Source organism: Saprolegnia parasitica (genome assembly GCF_000151545.1).
Source record: "Saprolegnia parasitica CBS 223.65 unplaced genomic scaffold supercont2.37, whole genome shotgun sequence".
Lineage (NCBI taxonomy): Eukaryota > Oomycota > Saprolegniomycetes > Saprolegniales > Saprolegniaceae > Saprolegnia > Saprolegnia parasitica.
The window spans coordinates 168,818-185,247 of NW_012156431.1; the positions used below are offsets into that span (position 1 = coordinate 168,818).

A 16,430-nucleotide genomic window follows, 5' to 3' on the forward strand; every position below is an offset into this window, starting at 1 on the left:
CGCGCGACTTTCTCGTCGTGACGAGCGAGCAGCGCCTCGAGGACGGCTCCATCGTCATTGGCACCAAGAGCGTCGAGCATGATAGCGTGCCGGTCAGCAAGCACTTTGTGCGCGCGCACACGCACGTGTCGGGGTACATTATTCGTCCGCTGACGCCGACGTCGTGCTCGGTGACGTTGATTGTGCACATGGACCTCGGCGGCTACATGCCGGCGTACGTGATCAACCTCTTGTCGGTGGCGTCGCCGATCCAGTTGCTGAAGCGGTTCCGTGTTCTGTACGGTCGCGCGTAACTCTTGAATCGTTAATTTATTTACTTGTACAATCCACGCGATTACTATTGTCATGCGATGTGTTGACAGAAGCACGCGATGACAGGTCGCTTCGCATCGTGCGGTGTTGAAAGACGGCGATGCTGCACCACAACGCGCAACTAACAAGTGCGCTGCAAAAGTCAATCGAACGGAATTGGGTTGGTGTGCTCGGGGTTGAAGCGCTACTGGAAACGTCGGTCCTCGCTACGATCGACACGCGAACTACACGGCGTGATATGGGGTAAATCTGTTGTTGGGCCCACGTCGAACTCTACGGGCCGTGTATACAGGTTCCGTGCGGGGGATCTGACAGGAACTGTTTTGTATTGGATGTGAACTGCTACCTCGCGTTGGCCTTCACAAAAGTCAACAGAGAGTGCTGAGCGACGTTCCACAATGTCAATCTCGCGTCAAGTCTTGTGGACTCTTTCTTTGACTATTGGAGATGGATCAACAACACCGAGTAATGACAACACAGTACATACCGACAGCACTACAACACTGTCGAGGCGATAGATGCTGTCGGTTGGGGCATGTTCCAGCCGATTCGGCGCACGACAACCGCCGTCGTGGGACGACAATAAGCTCTGAGAGGATGGCGCATCCCGTTACTGCGATCGGCGACCTCAATACATATCTGCTTTGTCTCTTGGGCGACCACCGATCGACCTTGTCGTCGTGCGACTTCAGCGCGCGCCTTGCAGAACAAAATCAAGAATTCGCGGATCTTTCCAAACGTCTCGACCAATCATATCGCGCCATTCGAAACGTTGATTTTCACATGTGAAAAATGACGATTGCTCGTGGCGCGTGTCGCGGCGACGCAATCCGGTGCCGACATCCATCGCATGTTTACGAGCCCTTGTCTCAAGCCCGCGACGTTCGGCGTCCCATCGATAAATGGCGGAAAGTTCACTTTGCCTTTTCCTCACTTTGCCTTTTTCAAGCCCAGCAGCAGCAGCAAGATGTCTTCAATGGACAAGTCCCAGACCAACCACTACCTCGACCTCGCCGACCAAAGCATCTTCGAGATCCTTGCCAAAGACGACGGCTCCGACAAGACCACCACGTGGAGCCACGTCAAGGACACTGACGGCGTCTCTGTCGACCGCGGTATCAACGCCCACTCGCCATGGAACGCCATCAAGGCCACGACGACGGTCCACTGCAGCGCCAACGACCTCGCGTCCAAGCTCAACGACCCACAGCAGATGCACATCTTTGACGAGATGACCGACAACTGCCGCATCATCGAGGCGCTCAACCCGGCCGAGACCAAGACGATCCGGTATGTGCAGGCCAAGCCGGTGTTTCCGACGACGGCACGCGACTTTCTCGTCGTGACGAGCGAGCAGCGCCTCGAGGACGGCTCCATCGTCATTGGCACCAAGAGCGTCGAGCATGATAGCGTGCCGGTCAGCAAGCACTTTGTGCGCGCGCACACGCACGTGTCGGGGTACATTATTCGTCCGCTGACGCCGACGTCGTGCTCGGTGACGTTGATTGTGCACATGGACCTCGGCGGCTACATGCCGGCGTACGTGATCAACCTCTTGTCGGTGGCGTCGCCGATCCAGTTGCTGAAGCGGTTCCGTGTTCTGTACGGTCGCGCGTAAGCAGATTGTTCGCCCGAACCTTTGCGACACCCTCTATGCAGTAGACCCTAGTTTATTTAACCTTGTATAATTCCTTTGCATCGACCAACTTCGTCTGCACCCCTCGACGGCTACGCCTCGCTTTTTGCCCAAGTCCTTTTCTGTGCCGGTGGTCGCATCGACGGTGCAACTCGTGTGACCTTCTCATCTACGCGCGTATGCCTCACTGCACCGCCAAGAGAATAATCCAGTGTGCGTCTGGATGCTGCACATGCACTTGAGTCGCACAAGTCTAGTAAGAAGCGCTACAACTCTACAGCACCTTTCTCTACAGGTATTCATGTCGTACGAAGAAAAGGTACAGCATGTTGCCAAGCGTGGTGTCTCGGATGAAGCGACTGCGTTATCGATTCGCGAACGTCACGCCTTGTCGTCCAACGTTTACGCCGAGGCGACGTCGCAGACGGAGGTCGTCAGCGTCGCGACACCGCCTTCGGGCTTGCCTTGCACTTCGTTGACGACAGCAAGCACGGCCGCGATGAGCTCTTCGGGCTTTTCGTGGGGAATGTCGGCGCCTTGCACGATGCGGTGCGCGACCGAATGGCTGCTCACGCTCAGGAGCGCACACTGGCCCTGGTTCCACGCGTCCTCCATGGCCGCCAGCATCGCCGGCTCGACGTCGGGCTCGAAGAGCATGGTCGCAAACATGTCTGTGGTCTCGTGCGAGAGCACAACGAGCGGCACGGATAGCGTCGGCGGCGGCGACTGCAAGAAGCGATCTTCCGTGCGGGCGACGGCGTTGGCTTCGTGCGCGACACCGCGGCGGTGGGGCGGCGACGGCGCGAACGAGTCGACAAACAATCGCGCGTCCGGCGTGAAGCGCTGCGCGTTGCGCTTCTGCTGCATCCAATGCACGAGCCGGAGAAGGCCCCAGTGCGAGTACCTAGTACCAAACAAGAAAATCCATGAAAATGTAAAAATACAGAGCCGACGGACCGGAGCAACGTCGCCGGGTTCGCTTCGCGCTTGGCCAAGGCCGTTTGGATTGCAGGCGCAATGGCATCCATGCGACCCCGCACCGACTCTAGCGATTGTCATGAGCCATAGTAGGCTGCAACATGCATATACGAATACCATGGAGCGCGTCCACCAAAACGAGACCGTCGCATTGCAGCGAGAGCGACGACGACGGAAGGTCCGCAGCGAGCTGACTACCATATCGATCCATCACCATTACCCGCGAGCCCGAGAGCCAGCTATGAGGTCGTACCGCATGTTGTAGCCGCCGTTGCCGTGGCCGACTAGCACGAGCTGCTTGTTGGCGACGTCGAGCTGCGCAAGCACCGCCATGTACTCCTTGGAGATCTACACAGATGTCCATTATTCAATGGAGCTGCCAATGACGCAGGATGCAAGGTAGTACCGTCTCGACGGAACGCGGGAGCGCGCCGGGCGACGAGTAGCCGAGGCCCGGGCGGTCGATCGCGACGACGGTCGCAAATTCGGCGAGCTACGACCCGAGGGTAGTGTCGCTACGAGACGCGCGTCGCGTACCTTGGGTGCGACCTTTTCGAAGTCGAACGACGTCTCGCCGGCGCTGCCATCGAGGACCACGACAACCGACGATGTCGCGTGGGGGTACACGCGTGTGTGGATACGACTGTTGTGGCCATCGACGTCAATGTCGAGGAGCTGGCCCGGCGGCGTCAGCGGGTGCATGTGCTTGTAGTTCTCGACCGCATAGCCGCCAATGAGCGTCGTGCCCGTGATGAACGTCACCGTCTACGAGGCCTCGATCAAATCGGACCGTGCGGATGGCGCGGCACGTACGCCGAAGAGCAGCTTGGCGACCTCCTTGGCCTCGTTGGCGACGAAGGATCCCGTGACCTTGAAGCCTTGCGCAGGCGGCGCCTGGCTAGAGAAGGCACGAAGCGGCGGCGTGCGGCGAACGATGCGACGCAGCATACTTGCGCTATCGGTGGTGCAAAGTCGCAAAAAACAGGCTTGAAAACGAGTGGCACAAATGTGCGATTTGACGGATCAAAATAAAAACCGTAGTCCTTGACGGGACTCGAACCCGCAATCTCCGCCTTCGGAGAGCGATGCCTTATCCATTAGGCCACAAGGACTTTCATATGTTTTACTATGTCAAAACTTTTTTAGTGAGTAACTTGCAAACACTTTTGCTATTTTGGTAGACTAGCATTGATTTGAATGCTTGTACAGTATCAAGGACATTTATGCCCTTGCTTATACACTCTAGTAGGCAACCGGTCCGATCTTTAGCCATTTTGCAATGCATTCCTACCGGGTATATATCTTTTGCGCGATGGACGCAATGTCCTCAAATCTATGTGGTTTTGTTGCGGGTGGTTGTGCGGCGCAGAGGTAATTGTCTCTCGCGAACGCCACCTCCAATAGCACGGAATTCTTTTCTAAATACGACGTCGGCGTTGACACCAACGCCTCGAGCGTTTTGGCGCCAATTCGGCCCAATCAAATGTCGTCAATTAAAAAAACGGTCAAGATGGCGCATCCAAGATCGCCTTTCTCGAAGCGCCTGCCATTACCTAGTCGTTGCATCGACGCGCAAGCACATATGAGCTCGTCGACCATTCAGCCGCGGACTGCACCACCGCCCGCACCCGTGGGTCAAGATCGCATGTACTGGCTCGCGGGTTTCAAATCCAACAAGAAGGGCGGTCTTGTCTTCGAAGACAAGGTCGTTCTCAAGAAACAGCAAGGCGTCGTGAAGGACGTCATGGTGCAACTGGGCGCGCAGCTTCTGAGCGGCAAGCTCGCCGTGCGGCTTTCGCTTCCGATTCGCGTCTTTGAGCCGCGGTCGCTCCTCGAGCGGGTCGCGGAAGCCTGGTACACGAGTCCATTATTTATGATCGCATGGCCTTATTGTGCATGCCTAGGTCGTATGCACCAACGTATTTAACCAAGGCCGCAACGACCAAGGACGCTGTCGAGCGCATGACCAGTGTCATGGCCTTTGTCGTCAGCGGTCTTCACTGCTGCGTCAACCAAAACAAACCGTTCAACCCGATCTTGGGCGAAACGTACGAGAGCAGCTTGCACGACGGCACGCTGATTTACATGGAGCACGTGCAGTACGTGGCTCGATCCGTGCGATATCCAACTTTATGATGTATGTGTGCAGGCACCACCCGCCGGTCGCAGCCTTCCTTGTCCTCGGGCCCAAGGACTCGTACTCGCTCCATGGGCGGTACGAATTCGAGTCGTCCATGTCGGGCAACACGATCACCAATTTTCAAGTACCGGAGAAGACACTCTGTCCACTTTTCTTCGGTAAGCATACTGAGCACGACGGTAGAACGGCACGACGACGTTCGAGTGTCCGAACGGCAAAGTAAAGTACGAACTGCCGCAGCTCAAGGTATGACGCAGCATGACGCGCGCAATTCGATCGAAGTGCTCGCATAGATGGGGGGCGTCATGCTCGGCGATCGCCTCGTCGAGTGGACGGGCGTCGCACGCTTCGCCGACGCGACAGCCGGCCTCGGCGGGTCGCTGGACTTTGATGGGAACGATGGCATTTTTGGCCGGTCGGCCGGCGACGACATCAAGGGCTCGATCCACAACCTCAAGGTGCTGTCCGTAGCTCGCACACATTGACGTACTATGGACGAACAGAAAGGGACCAAGCCCAGCGTCCACATCAAGGTCCAAGGCTCGTGGCTCTCCCAGCTGCGGTTTGATGGCAACGTCGTCTGGGACGTGACGACCGAGCCGTTGGCGCTACCCGTGCCTGTCCCACACGCGCTCCCGTCCGACTGCCGGTACCGGGACGACCTCGCCGAGCTCCGAGCCGGAGAGACCGAGAAAGCCCAGGCGAGCAAACTCCGTTTGGAGGAGCTGCAACGCCACGACAAGAAGCTGCGCAGTGACAAGCCCAAGCCGAATAAAAAGTCCAACAAATGAACAATAGAATGCGCGCAAAGCCAGTGTTGAGATGCAAAATACAACTGCACGTGTAGTCGCCGGTCGTCGTCGTCGTAGGCGGGTTCACTCTAACTCACTGCGACTTGGCAAAGGCCTCGACCTTGGCCGCGTCTTCCTCGGCCGCGTGTTGCTGGGCGAATTGCTCAATGCACGAGACCGCGAAGAAGCCCATAAAGGCCACCATGACGAGCGACCCGAGCTGCGAGATGAGGCTGGAGCCCGCCTCGGCGCCCGTCTCGTGGGCAATCTTGGCCGAGTCGGACGCCGCGTGAAACTTGTTGCGGCATTCGAGGAGAAAGTCGCTGACTTTCTGGTCCAGCGCCCACGCCGCCGGCGTGACGGACCCGATAAAATGCTCAATCTGCTTCATGTGGGCGTCCGTGAAGATCGTGATGAAGAACGCGGCCTGCATATTGACCTTGATGAGCGCCTTCCCGATGAGCGTCGCGCCAAAGAAGGTCCAGAACGGCATCAAAAAGTGGCCGCAGCAAATGCCGCAGAGGTCGAACGCCATGTTGGGCCACGCCGACATGAGGAGGACGCCCCAAAAGCCGTGGCGCTGGAGGAACCCGATCATCCAGTCCTTCATGCGGTTCATGACGTTGAACTCGGACGACGACTCGGTGATTTCTTCGAATTCTTCGTTGCGCTGGCCGGCGAGGCGCGCGGCGCGGCTGAGCGCATACGGCGGGATCTCGCCCATGGCCGTACCCGCGCCCCAGAGCATGCTCGGGAGGAAGACCTTGAGGAAGATCTTGGCAAACGTCACCGAGCTCGTCTCGGGCACGCTCGCGCAGTTGGCTTCAAACGACCGGAACCACGTGTGGTGGAACGTATCAAAGTCGAGCGACTTGCAGATCTCGCCGCCCTGCACGACGAGGAAGATGTGCGGGAAGAGGAAGAGGATGCCCGAGTGCATGCCCGTGCCAAGGCCCACGGACGAGAGCACGCCAAGGCCGACCCACCACACGACAAACTCGACGTACGTGTTGAATTGGCCCAAGAGCACTTGGTGGTCGCCTTCCGTCTTGGTCGCGCCGAGCCAGACCAAGAAGAGCGGCAGCGCCACGAAGCGCGTCACGTTGTGCTGCACGAGGTACAGCGCCAGCCACTTGAGAAAGCCGACAAGGACGATCGAAAAGTGGTAGAGCACGGCGAGCGGCCGGCGGAAGAGCGTAAGCTTCTTGCGCGCTTCGCGCAGCTCGGCCTCGTACGTAGCGACAGCCGGGCTCTTGGCGTCGGCGGCCGGCGGCGCGGCCTTGGCAGCCTTGGCGGGCGTCGACTTGGCAGCTGCCTTCTTGGCCATTGGGAGCAAAGGTGACAAAGCAAGTCTGTCCACACCTCAGAGGTAACCAACTTCCTCTTCCGTCATCATCAAATGAGCCAATCAAACGGTGACGTTTCACTATTTTCAAATGCATTGGCCAATGGAAATCGCGCCAATCGAAAGATTGCACCAATCAGAGAGGCACGACACGTTGGCGACGCGACGCTACAGGCCCACCCACGATGATGGAACTCGAAGAAGACGCGCGACGCAGGACAGAGTCGTTGTTCTTCATCTCATTTGTTGATCGTACGATGCATGTGAATGTACATAAAACGTCATATGCATCCATGATTGAGAAATTTTTGACCGGGCGGGGCAGCTTCCTGCGGAATTTGGTTTTTGGCGCCAAGAAAAACGCGAGTTATTGTCGCTTCGACAAAGGGTCGGCTTCCTTGTTCCTTCGCGCCCCAGAAGAATGTACAGTCGTCTTCCTTCGCGCTCTCGAACCCTCCCGACTTGACAGTCATCCACGTCCAGCAAGAGTCGGCGCCGCCTCCTCGGATGTGCATGATGGAAAGGCTACCAGCGATCTCTGCCGCGTAGTAGCTGACTCGGCGTCAAAGCCTGACTGGTGTGCCACCTCGTTTTCTCATCAGCTCTTCTACAAACAAAAGAGGCGGCGTCTCGATGAACGTTCTTCTTCCTCGTCTTTCAGCTGTCTATCTCGGACGCGTGTGAGCCCTTGTGCTGTCGTCTCTTGCGCGCCATGGACTCGACCCGAGTCTTATTACCCATCGTTTCTTGATTACGCCCGTGTTAAACTACTCTTGGTGATTCCATACTTACCGAGCTGTGTCGTCCACGCAAGCAGAAAATGCCGCAGAAAAAGCTGCAGGAGCGGCAGCGGAATATAGTCCTCGACATGCACAAGGCCTTGGGCTCTACCTTCTGCGTACAATGCGTCCTTCCAGGCCAAGGACTGCCACTCGAAGAGGCGCTCGATCGGGCCCATACAGGCGACAGAAACGTACTCGATGCCGTTCACCACGTGCAACTGCTCGTGGGTTGCTGACGCGCGCAATGTGGCGACGACCCAGGAGACGACGCGCTCCAAACCGTCGTTCGACGACGTCCCGACCATTTGCCACATGCTCAAGAGGCTACGCGCTTCCTTGATGTACGCGACGTACGATGGTACCGGGTGCTTGAGCGCGCGCTCGTCGGCGAGCATCGCACGTACGAGCGCGACGAGGTCTGCGATCTCGAAGTGCCCGTCCACGGGCGTCGCTTGGAATCGCCAGTTCCATTCAAGAAGAAGGCCCACGTGCATGAGGTCTACGCTCGTGAGCGGTGCGAGGCCATTGTTGGCTGCGAGGGCTTGGACTTCGTGGAGCACCAAGTATGGTCGATCGGCCTCGGCCTCGGGCTTGACCGCGCGACAGAGCTTTTGGACGAGCGCGTCGACATTGTCCATGGCCACGTCGTTGGCCCAAATATGGCAATAAGGGTGCTTAGCCTTGATGGCAATAAGAAACGGTTGATTACTTTGCAGTGCAAAGTGGTGGGTTTCATCGGAAATATGACAAATCCAAACACGAAGCACGAAATTTCGAATTCGAATTCGAGAAAGATCGGCTTGGGACTTTTGGCGGATTGTGGGTCGTATCCGGATGCCAGGACGCCGTTTGCGGACACGTGCCAATCGAGGTCATGGCGAAAGCAGCGATCCATGCGGGCCGGCGCGCCTTCAAGCACCAAGGTACTCGCGCATATGCATGATCATGCGCGTGGGCTCATGGGCGCATTGTGGGCCAGGCCAAGTGATCTACGAGTGGGAGCAGTCGCTCGAAGAGGTCAACATCTTCATCAAGCCGCCGCCGGGTGTCACCGCGAGCCACTTGCTCTGCACGATTTCGCCGAGCCACGTCATGCTGGGCATCAAGGGCAACGCCGAGCGCTACCTCGACGTATCTACGCCTGCGATAGGTGACATCTGACGCGATGGATAGCACGAGTTGACGAGCCAAGTCGTCGTGGCCGAGAGCTACTGGATGCTGGGTAGGCCCGCTCTACCTGCATCGCGTCACAACGCATCTCTAGACGGTGGCGAACTCAACATCAATTTGCAAAAGATGAAGAAAGGCTTGACGTGGGACGCGGTCTTTGTCGGCCATGGCGAGGTACGTGCCTTGATGCGTGCTGCGGCGACCATCGAGTGGTGTAGCTGGATCCGTTGACAAAAGATGAAGTGCAAAAGAAGCTGCTGCTCGAGCGCTTCCAGCAAGAGAACCCGGGCTTTGATTTTTCCAACGCCGAGTTCAACGGGTCCGCCCCAGACGCCCGCACGTTTATGGGCGGCGTCCGCTACAACTAACATCCAGAAGCTCCTCTTAACTTCGGCGGACTCTCGTCAACTTGTCAGCGAGTCGTCTCGTCGACTCGTCGGCTAGCGACAATGCACCCTCCTTTACATGTATTTCCATCTTGTACATGCTTTTTGCATCGATAAATGGCCCGCGCGATATTGTATTAGTACCGACAGTGAGGAGGTCGCATCGCATGACGTGGCGCCGCTTGGCATGGTATCAAGTTGATACAAATCCAATGTCCCACCCGTGAAACGGGCACCAGAACCCGGTGGTTTCGAAATGAGCGAGAAGAAGACAGACGCGGCGACGCGCGCCCGCCAGAGCCGCGCGGCCGAGGCGGCCAAGGCCGCCAAAGCCAAGGCGACGACGGCCACGAACGGAATCATCCGGTTCAAAACCACGTTTCGCAACACGATCTACGACGCCATGCTGCGGCGCGGCTGGAAAGAAAGGTAGAGGTGGCTCATCACCCTTCGTCCAACGATATATCTTATGATAGCGACACGGACTGGGACTTTTATTGGGCCGACCGCGAGTTCATCTACGATGTGCTCGACACGGTGCACCTCGAAGTAACGCAAAAGGTCAACCATTTCCGCAATGGCCGCGAGGTACTAAAACGCGCGGCGTTCTATCCTCATCCTATACGTATTCTGCCTAGCTCTGCCGAAAGGACCTTTTGATCAAGAACCTCAAGCGCGCGCGTCGGGCGCAACGCAAGTACGTGTCTAGCTCATGGCAGATTGTGTTGCATGCGCGCGTCTAGTGAGCGCAGTACGGAGGAATACCCATACGACTTTTTCCCCATCACGTACATTCTCCCGGGCGAGTACTCGATGTTTGTCGAGGTACAATATTGTCGTCTGTTGCAAGAGGATGCCATGATGCAAATTAGGAGTTTAAGCGCAACCAAGGCATTTGGATCATGAAGCCGATTGGCAAGTATGTATTTCTGCTTATGCCATGAGGGTTGTCGCCAAGGTTTGACCAACGACGGCAGGGCCCAAGGCAAGGGGATTTTTCTCTTCACAAAGCTGAGCCAGATCAGCGACTGGCGCACCGACTACCGGTACAAGCCCGAGAACCAGCAAGTCGAGACGTACGTGGTGCAAAAGTACATTTCCAACCCGTACTTGGTCGGCGGCAAAAAGGTATTTTTCTTGGTGTTGCTACATTGATACATACTATTGTGGTAGTTTGATTTGCGCTTGTATGCACTCGTCACGAGCTTCTCGCCGCTTGAGATTTACATGTACCGGAGTGGCTTTGCGCGCTTTACCAACTCGCGCTACTCCAACAACGCCAACGACATTGAGAATTCGTTCATTCACTTGACCAACGTCGCGATTCAAAAAACCTCGGAAAACTACAACAAAAAACACGGCGGCAAGTGGGACTTGAAGAGCCTCAAGCTCTACATGATGTCCAAGCACGGCTGCGCCCGCATCGACCAGCTCTTTTACGAGATCCAGATGGTCATTGTGCGTTCGCTCCAGAGGTTTATTTTCTTATGTTCGCATGCGCCCATTGTCATTTGGCCTTTTGCTAGTGTCGAGAAGATCATTATCAGCGACAAGCACTGCTTTGAGCTCTACGGCTACGACATTATGATTGATGAAAACCTCAAGCCGTGGCTCCTCGAAGTCAACGCGTCGCCCTCCGTACTTCTCATGATCTCCATATAAATATGAAAACACATGCTAGCTCTCGGCCAACACGTCGGCCGACTACCAGCTCAAGTGCGGCATGCTCAACGACATGCTCGACATTATCGACCTTGAAAACAAGTACAGCCGCTCGTCGCTCTCATCCGCGCACACTATTCAATCATGGACGTTTTAGGTCCAAGACAAAGGAAGATCGCGTCGGAGGCTTTGACCTCGTCTACCGCGATGGCCTCATCGGCAAGGACGAGCGTTGCCTCTATTCGTCGCTCCTAGGTACAGAATAAACACTCTTATTCCACATGCACGTCCTGGCGTAGGCGCCGACTTTAAGCGCAACCCGCTCCGAAAGCTCCCGACCGGCAGCGCGTAGCGCCCACTGTACTGATGAGAACACCACGGGTGCCGCATGTCTTTGATATAGCATAATGAAATCTGTACATTTTTTCGATTTACGGCTTGACGGGGCTCTTGAGGCGGCCGTGCTTGAGCTCAATGAGGTTGTCGCCTTGGGTCTTAGGGGACGGCTCCATCGCCGAAGCACTACTGACGGCGTTGACATTGGCTGGAAGACTCAGCGCCAGTGCCGCGCGGTTGGTCTTGGCCAACGACGCACCGGGCACAATGATCGTCGGTGGGCTCGACCGGAAAATGTTGGCGCTCGTACGCTGCTTGGTTTTGCACGGCGAGACGGCGACGATGTGCGACTCGGTCGTGCTTCCACCGTTGTTTTCGCTGTCGTCGGCGTCTGTCATCGGGCGCTTGGCGAGCCACATTTTCTTCTCAATCGCCTCCATGTACTGCTGCTGCGGCCCAATGACGCTGCCGGCGCGACAGAGGCGGAGCCACCCAATGCACTCTTTGGCCGAGAACCGGTCGTGCTTCATAAGGTACGCGCCAATGCACGTGCCCGTGCGACCGAGGCCGGCCTTGCAGTGCACCGCGACCGCACCAGGCGTCGCTTCGCAGGCTTGAATGAACTGGAGCAAGATCGCCTCGGGTGGGTTGCCACCGTCCGGGTAAAAGAGCTCGAGGTGGTCAATACCTGCATCCGTGAACCGCTTCTCGTCGTAGAGCTTTTCGTTGAGCCGCACGACAAGCGTCACGTTGTGCGCCTTGAAGTACGGCAGGTAGTGCTCGGGCGTCAGCGAGATGTACCCTTCGATCGTTTGCTTGTACTCATCGTAAGGCCCCGCGAACGCAATGAACTTGGGCGAGAGCCAATTGAGGTCACCATGCTCGACTTGTTCGTAGTGCTGGTACTCTTCGATGTTGAAGGTCTCGGGCGCAATGTACTTGCATTGCAGCGCCTTCTCGAGGCCGCGCAGACAGTCGAGGACGGTGAGCTTGAAGAGACAGATGGACGGTGTCGCATCATGAAAGCTGGGCAGCGCGAGGCCGGTGAACGGCGCGAACGCCTCCGCTGCCGACATGCCGTTGAAGAGGATGCCCCAGCAGCCCAAGAGGCAGATCGCGTTCGCGCGCCGCTTGCCGTCGTGGGACGAGTAAAACACAATGTCCTTGGACGACGCTTTGGCTTTGGACACTTCGTGGTTGAGAATGTGGCAAAATTGAAAGGTTTGGCCTAGGTTGAGCGGCCCAAAATCGAGGTAAAAGTTGGCGTACAAGAGCTGCTTGTCGATGCAAAAGACGGTGCGGGACGGGCTCGAGCGCGGAACCTCGTTGTCTCGGACCGCCACGTAGTAGAGAAGACCGGGGACGAACGGCACCGCGTCCGACAAGTGTCCTGCATCCATGGCAACCGAAAATGACAATATGGATCTTCGACGCGCATCAATGCCTCGTATCTATTTTTATCCAATCATCGATACACAACGGTGGCCATTCAGCCAATCATCGATATTCAACGGTGCGATTTCAGCCAATAAAAGAAGCAAAATCTATTTCGATCCAAAAGCAGTTGAGGCAACGCGTTGTCTCCGGCGTGCAGGATCCATGGCACCAATCCGGCAGTATATGTGTTCTTAGGTGGTTAGCAACATTACATGATCACGCCGAAGCTAACGCCAGTAGCCAGTGGCTCGGATTCGGAAAGGATTATCGCGGGCGACATGCCATCTCGCCACGGAACGTTCGTCGGCGCCGGCCAAGTGCATCTCCTACCGGCGTCAACGCCCAAGACACCCGTGCACTTCCGATTCGATCGAAGCCATGGCCCCGGTCCACGCCCGACCCGCCATACACGCGCACCTCGACGCTGAGTACACGAGCCATGTGCGCCGGCGGCAGCACGATGGGATGAACCGCTCGATGCTTGAGATGCTGCAAACCACCAACACAACGCGGCTCTCAATACGCAACGACACCGGCGGCTCGACGATCACGAGCGATGTGGCGCCGCTGAGTGCACCGTTCTGCAACCCCGTGGCCTGCCAGCTCCTAAGTGTCGTCGCCGTCGTTGGCGTCGTCGCGATTCTTCTGGCCATGGTCTGGCAAGTCTACCAGCGCCACCTCTTCAAGCGCGAGCGCCTTCGGTTCCAAGAGCGCGAGACGGAGCTGCGCACCGCGATGGAATACATTGAGAGCTCTCGGAGCCTCCACTCGAACCGGAGCGGCACCGCGTCCGAGCGCAGCTGGGTACCACCCGCGACTGCACGGCCCCGCGACGACACGGCGATACTCGAGCCCTGATGCATGGTTTGTGTGTGTGCAATCTCCGGTGTCGTATACAATACAAGAATGTACCGTCTAGTAACACCGTCTTTTTGACTTGGCCATTGCCGTCTTCTTGCAGCGCGATGACGAACGAGCATCCTGTTGAAGCCAACTGTAGGGTCGTTGGACGCCACTCGCAGGCGTGGTAGTGCCCACAGTTGCCTTTCAGTACCGTGCTTTGCTATGCTATGCGATCAACTGTCCAGCAGGATATAGCCACAGGAGCGACATCATTCCCGCTTTGATGCGTCGCTTCTCATCGGGACGAATCCTGCCGCCACTACCACTCTGGGCCGAGGTCTCCATCGACTGATCACTTGCCGCATACTGACACGTTGCATTAGTCACTTCAATTACGCTGCGTACACTGTACTATCGTGCGCCTGGCAATTGGTACGTCGAGCTCGATGCGTGCGAACAGCCGCTCAAGTGCATCTGCACGCGACTGCCCGCCATGTCCTTTTCAAGAGTCGCCACGACGCTTGGCCCCAACGGGTTGCCACAGAGCACGAGCGTCTCGAGCGACAAGTGATGCGACAGCGTCTTGAGCAGATTCTTTATATCGAGGATCGCCAGCACGTTGTTGTGGCCCACATCGAGGTGCCGTAGCACCTTGTTCATCGCGAGTGCCTTGGTGAGTGCTGCGAAGCCCGCATCGCCCGCCGCGTTGTAGCTCATATGCAGCTCCTGCAGGGTTCCATTGTCGGTGAGCGCCGCTGCCATCGGCACGACGTGCAGCCCACGAAAGACATTCCATGACAGATCCAAGCGCTGGATGGTCGGGTGCACGCGGAGAAGGTGGGCGACGGCGTGGCCGCAGTTGAGCTCGTTCCGCCGCAGCGAGAGGGTTCGAAGCGACCGGTTCGATGAGGCCACGTCCTCCATGAACGCCTTTCCCACGACGTTGCCGAGCTTGTTGTTGTCGAGGCAAAGCACTTCAATGCGACACGTCTTGGCCGTGAGGACGTCGCGGAGGGCGCGGGCGCCATGGACGCCAATGGCGTTGTCGGACAAATTGAGCTCGAGCACGCTGGGCTGGCTACTCTGAATCGCACGGACGATGGTCTCGCAGCCCTTGTCGCGGACGCCGTTGCCGGAGACGCGGAGCGTGTGCAGCTTGCGCGTCGGTAGCTGGAGGAACTGACCCATTTTCTGCATGTTGCGGTCGCCAAGCGTGCACTCGGCGAGGTCCAAGACCCCCGAGTCGTTTGTGAGCGGCAATTGCGACGACGTGAGCACATGTGCCTCGTGGTCGCGATGGTTTTTGACCGATGCAATCAGACCGCCCCAGTCCCAATCGGCTTCCCATCTCCACGCCTCCCAGTCCCATGCCTTCTTGCCGCTTTGAGCGGCTTGTGTGTCACGGTAGCTCGCATAGAGCCGCTGGATATCGCGCAGCGGCCGGTGCCATTCGTGCCCCACAGCGTTCAGGTCGACGTCGGCGAGCCAGTGGGCTGCGAGCACGTCGTGAAAGATGGCTTCTTCGGCCGCGGTCGCCGGTGCGATGTTGGCGCGGTCGTAACACTGCTGTCGCGTCGCATCAATTGCCGCCGCGAGATTGGCCTCTTCCTTATCGCAAGCGTTGTCGAGATCGAGGTACAACTGCTGCGCTCGGTGGTTCCACGCGCTCAGGATGAGCTCGAGGAACGCGTCGCCGTCGACTTTACGTGTGCCGTTGGCGTTGCGCATGGACGAGCCCAGGCGGCTGACTTGCTCAAGGAGGTCGGACTCGGCGCCAGCGGGCCACCCGCGCTCCACTAGCCACAACTATCAACCTATCAAGATGGAACACAGCATCGTACCAGTCAGCTCGACGCACGTGGGCGCGAGGTACTCGAACGTCCAGTAGGGGTCGGGTTCATGGAAGAGGTCCCGCACGACGCGGCGCGCGGCGGCTTGGCCAAACCCAATGTTGTGAAAGACGACGCAAGCCACGGACGCCACATCGTCGTAGGTCGCGAGGCCCTTGGCGGCGTCGTTGGTCTTGAGCCGGTACATGCGTTCGATGAGGCGCAGAAAGAGTGTCGTCTTCTCTTTCGGGTTGAAGGGATTCTCGGTGACACCGAGAAGGTTGGCAAAGCAGCGGATGCGCGGGTGCGTCGTCGTGTGCACAAGCGATGCAATGGTCGCTTCCAGGAGCTCCAACCCGTGCTTCCTACCGACTGGATTTGGTTCAAACGCCTCAAAACAAACAGAGCGCACCGGCTCGTCGCCCGCTGCAGGATCGCATTGGCATAGTACTCGGGGAACGACTCTTTGCCGAGCGTCTCGGCGTAGTGCACGACACAGGTCTCGTACGCTTCGAGGATCGACGAGAGAAGCGCAGTGAGATGCACGCGGCGCTCCTTTGTCTTCTTCCCGAGCGCGCTCTCGGGCCGCGCCTTGTGCTGGAGGAGCGGGTTCACAACCGCGGCGCGCCACGTTCGCACCCGCTTGCAGCTCTGCCGCATTTGCTCCCGTCGCGCCGGCTACACCATCCGATTCTCTCGTCGTCGGTACTACAAGGATGGAAGAGGAATAGGTACCTCATACTCGGGGTCACCGCCCGAGAAGAACGACGCGGCGAGCGCGGA

General features: G+C 57.6%; 10 protein-coding genes and 1 non-coding gene across 11 annotated transcripts; 5 read left to right on the top strand and 6 right to left on the bottom strand.

The window, feature by feature from the left end:
* Positions 1–1,279: 1,279 nt before the first annotated feature.
* On the top strand, positions 1,280–1,930 carry SPRG_22221 (hypothetical protein; the record flags this gene model as incomplete). Its single annotated transcript, XM_012347678.1, has 1 exon — positions 1,280–1,930. One exon carries the CDS (start codon positions 1,280–1,282, stop codon positions 1,928–1,930), a length of 651 nt encoding a protein of 216 aa, XP_012203068.1.
* A 336-nt stretch (positions 1,931–2,266) lies between these two features.
* Positions 2,267–3,939, bottom strand: SPRG_08370 (hypothetical protein). Its single transcript, XM_012347609.1, has 7 exons — positions 3,740–3,939; positions 3,464–3,691; positions 3,333–3,419; positions 3,180–3,274; positions 3,044–3,120; positions 2,906–2,993; positions 2,267–2,852 (listed from the first exon to the last, which is right to left on the bottom strand). Exons 1-7 carry the CDS (start codon positions 3,872–3,874, stop codon positions 2,351–2,353), a joined length of 1,212 nt encoding a protein of 403 aa, XP_012202999.1. The 5' UTR covers positions 3,875–3,939; the 3' UTR covers positions 2,267–2,350.
* Positions 3,940–3,965: 26 nt separating this feature from the next.
* Positions 3,966–4,038, bottom strand: SPRG_30112. The gene has a single exon. It is a non-coding gene; the product is annotated as a tRNA-Arg (tRNA).
* Positions 4,039–4,492: 454 nt separating this feature from the next.
* Positions 4,493–5,858, top strand: SPRG_08371 (hypothetical protein). Its single transcript, XM_012347610.1, has 6 exons — positions 4,493–4,780; positions 4,831–5,025; positions 5,076–5,190; positions 5,250–5,312; positions 5,360–5,524; positions 5,570–5,858. The coding sequence occupies exons 1-6, from the start codon at positions 4,509–4,511 to the stop codon at positions 5,855–5,857; spliced, it is 1,098 nt and encodes a 365-aa protein (XP_012203000.1). The 5' UTR covers positions 4,493–4,508; the 3' UTR covers position 5,858.
* An 18-nt stretch (positions 5,859–5,876) lies between these two features.
* On the bottom strand, positions 5,877–7,196 carry SPRG_08372 (hypothetical protein). The gene has a single exon (XM_012347611.1). The coding sequence runs from the start codon at positions 7,182–7,184 to the stop codon at positions 5,952–5,954; it is 1,233 nt and encodes a 410-aa protein (XP_012203001.1). The 5' UTR covers positions 7,185–7,196; the 3' UTR covers positions 5,877–5,951.
* Positions 7,197–7,909: 713 nt separating this feature from the next.
* SPRG_08373 (hypothetical protein) lies at positions 7,910–8,688 on the bottom strand. Its single transcript, XM_012347612.1, has one exon. It carries the CDS (start codon positions 8,620–8,622, stop codon positions 7,954–7,956), a length of 669 nt encoding a protein of 222 aa, XP_012203002.1. The 5' UTR covers positions 8,623–8,688; the 3' UTR covers positions 7,910–7,953.
* Positions 8,689–8,844: 156 nt separating this feature from the next.
* Positions 8,845–9,601, top strand: SPRG_08374 (hypothetical protein). The gene is made up of 5 exons (XM_012347613.1): positions 8,845–8,907; positions 8,964–9,115; positions 9,158–9,206; positions 9,249–9,328; positions 9,373–9,601. Exons 1-5 carry the CDS (start codon positions 8,859–8,861, stop codon positions 9,520–9,522), a joined length of 480 nt encoding a protein of 159 aa, XP_012203003.1. The 5' UTR covers positions 8,845–8,858; the 3' UTR covers positions 9,523–9,601.
* A 178-nt stretch (positions 9,602–9,779) lies between these two features.
* SPRG_08375 (hypothetical protein) lies at positions 9,780–11,622 on the top strand. The gene is made up of 11 exons (XM_012347614.1): positions 9,780–9,969; positions 10,017–10,128; positions 10,179–10,237; positions 10,284–10,365; positions 10,413–10,459; positions 10,518–10,668; positions 10,714–11,015; positions 11,067–11,178; positions 11,222–11,304; positions 11,360–11,457; positions 11,502–11,622. The coding sequence occupies exons 1-11, from the start codon at positions 9,797–9,799 to the stop codon at positions 11,552–11,554; spliced, it is 1,272 nt and encodes a 423-aa protein (XP_012203004.1). The 5' UTR covers positions 9,780–9,796; the 3' UTR covers positions 11,555–11,622.
* On the bottom strand, positions 11,604–12,945 carry SPRG_08376 (hypothetical protein). Its single transcript, XM_012347615.1, has one exon. The coding sequence runs from the start codon at positions 12,936–12,938 to the stop codon at positions 11,634–11,636; it is 1,305 nt and encodes a 434-aa protein (XP_012203005.1). The 5' UTR covers positions 12,939–12,945; the 3' UTR covers positions 11,604–11,633.
* A 408-nt stretch (positions 12,946–13,353) lies between these two features.
* Positions 13,354–13,833, top strand: SPRG_08377 (hypothetical protein; the record flags this gene model as incomplete). The annotated part of the gene is made up of 1 exon (XM_012347616.1): positions 13,354–13,833. One exon carries the CDS (start codon positions 13,354–13,356, stop codon positions 13,831–13,833), a length of 480 nt encoding a protein of 159 aa, XP_012203006.1.
* A 396-nt stretch (positions 13,834–14,229) lies between these two features.
* SPRG_08378 (hypothetical protein) lies at positions 14,230–16,307 on the bottom strand (the record flags this gene model as incomplete). The annotated part of the gene is made up of 3 exons (XM_012347617.1): positions 14,230–15,614; positions 15,660–16,012; positions 16,060–16,307. 3 exons carry the CDS (start codon positions 16,305–16,307, stop codon positions 14,230–14,232), a joined length of 1,986 nt encoding a protein of 661 aa, XP_012203007.1.
* Positions 16,308–16,430: the final 123 nt, after the last annotated feature.

Coding starts and splice junctions, on each gene's coding strand:
- SPRG_08373 (XM_012347612.1), bottom strand. CDS start 8,622: ATGGACAATGTCGACGCGCTCGTCCAAAAGCTCTGTCGCGCGGTCAAG.
- SPRG_08376 (XM_012347615.1), bottom strand. CDS start 12,938: ATGGATGCAGGACACTTGTCGGACGCGGTGCCGTTCGTCCCCGGTCTT.
- SPRG_08370 (XM_012347609.1), bottom strand. CDS start 3,874: ATGCTGCGTCGCATCGTTCGCCGCACGCCGCCGCTTCGTGCCTTCTCT. Junction 3,275..3,332: donor TCCCGCGTTCCGTCGAGACG/GTACTACCTTGC, acceptor ACATCTGTGTAG/ATCTCCAAGGAGTACATGGC. Junction 2,853..2,905: donor AACCCGGCGACGTTGCTCCG/GTCCGTCGGCTC, acceptor GTTTGGTACTAG/GTACTCGCACTGGGGCCTTC.
- SPRG_08375 (XM_012347614.1), top strand. CDS start 9,797: ATGAGCGAGAAGAAGACAGACGCGGCGACGCGCGCCCGCCAGAGCCGC. Junction 10,129..10,178: donor ATTTCCGCAATGGCCGCGAG/GTACTAAAACGC, acceptor TATTCTGCCTAG/CTCTGCCGAAAGGACCTTTT. Junction 11,016..11,066: donor ATTGTGCGTTCGCTCCAGAG/GTTTATTTTCTT, acceptor GCCTTTTGCTAG/TGTCGAGAAGATCATTATCA.
- SPRG_08374 (XM_012347613.1), top strand. CDS start 8,859: ATGGCGAAAGCAGCGATCCATGCGGGCCGGCGCGCCTTCAAGCACCAA. Junction 9,116..9,157: donor ACGCCGAGCGCTACCTCGAC/GTATCTACGCCT, acceptor CGCGATGGATAG/CACGAGTTGACGAGCCAAGT. Junction 9,329..9,372: donor TCTTTGTCGGCCATGGCGAG/GTACGTGCCTTG, acceptor CGAGTGGTGTAG/CTGGATCCGTTGACAAAAGA.
- SPRG_08371 (XM_012347610.1), top strand. CDS start 4,509: ATGAGCTCGTCGACCATTCAGCCGCGGACTGCACCACCGCCCGCACCC. Junction 4,781..4,830: donor GAGCGGGTCGCGGAAGCCTG/GTACACGAGTCC, acceptor GTGCATGCCTAG/GTCGTATGCACCAACGTATT. Junction 5,026..5,075: donor ATTTACATGGAGCACGTGCA/GTACGTGGCTCG, acceptor GTATGTGTGCAG/GCACCACCCGCCGGTCGCAG.
- SPRG_08372 (XM_012347611.1), bottom strand. CDS start 7,184: ATGGCCAAGAAGGCAGCTGCCAAGTCGACGCCCGCCAAGGCTGCCAAG.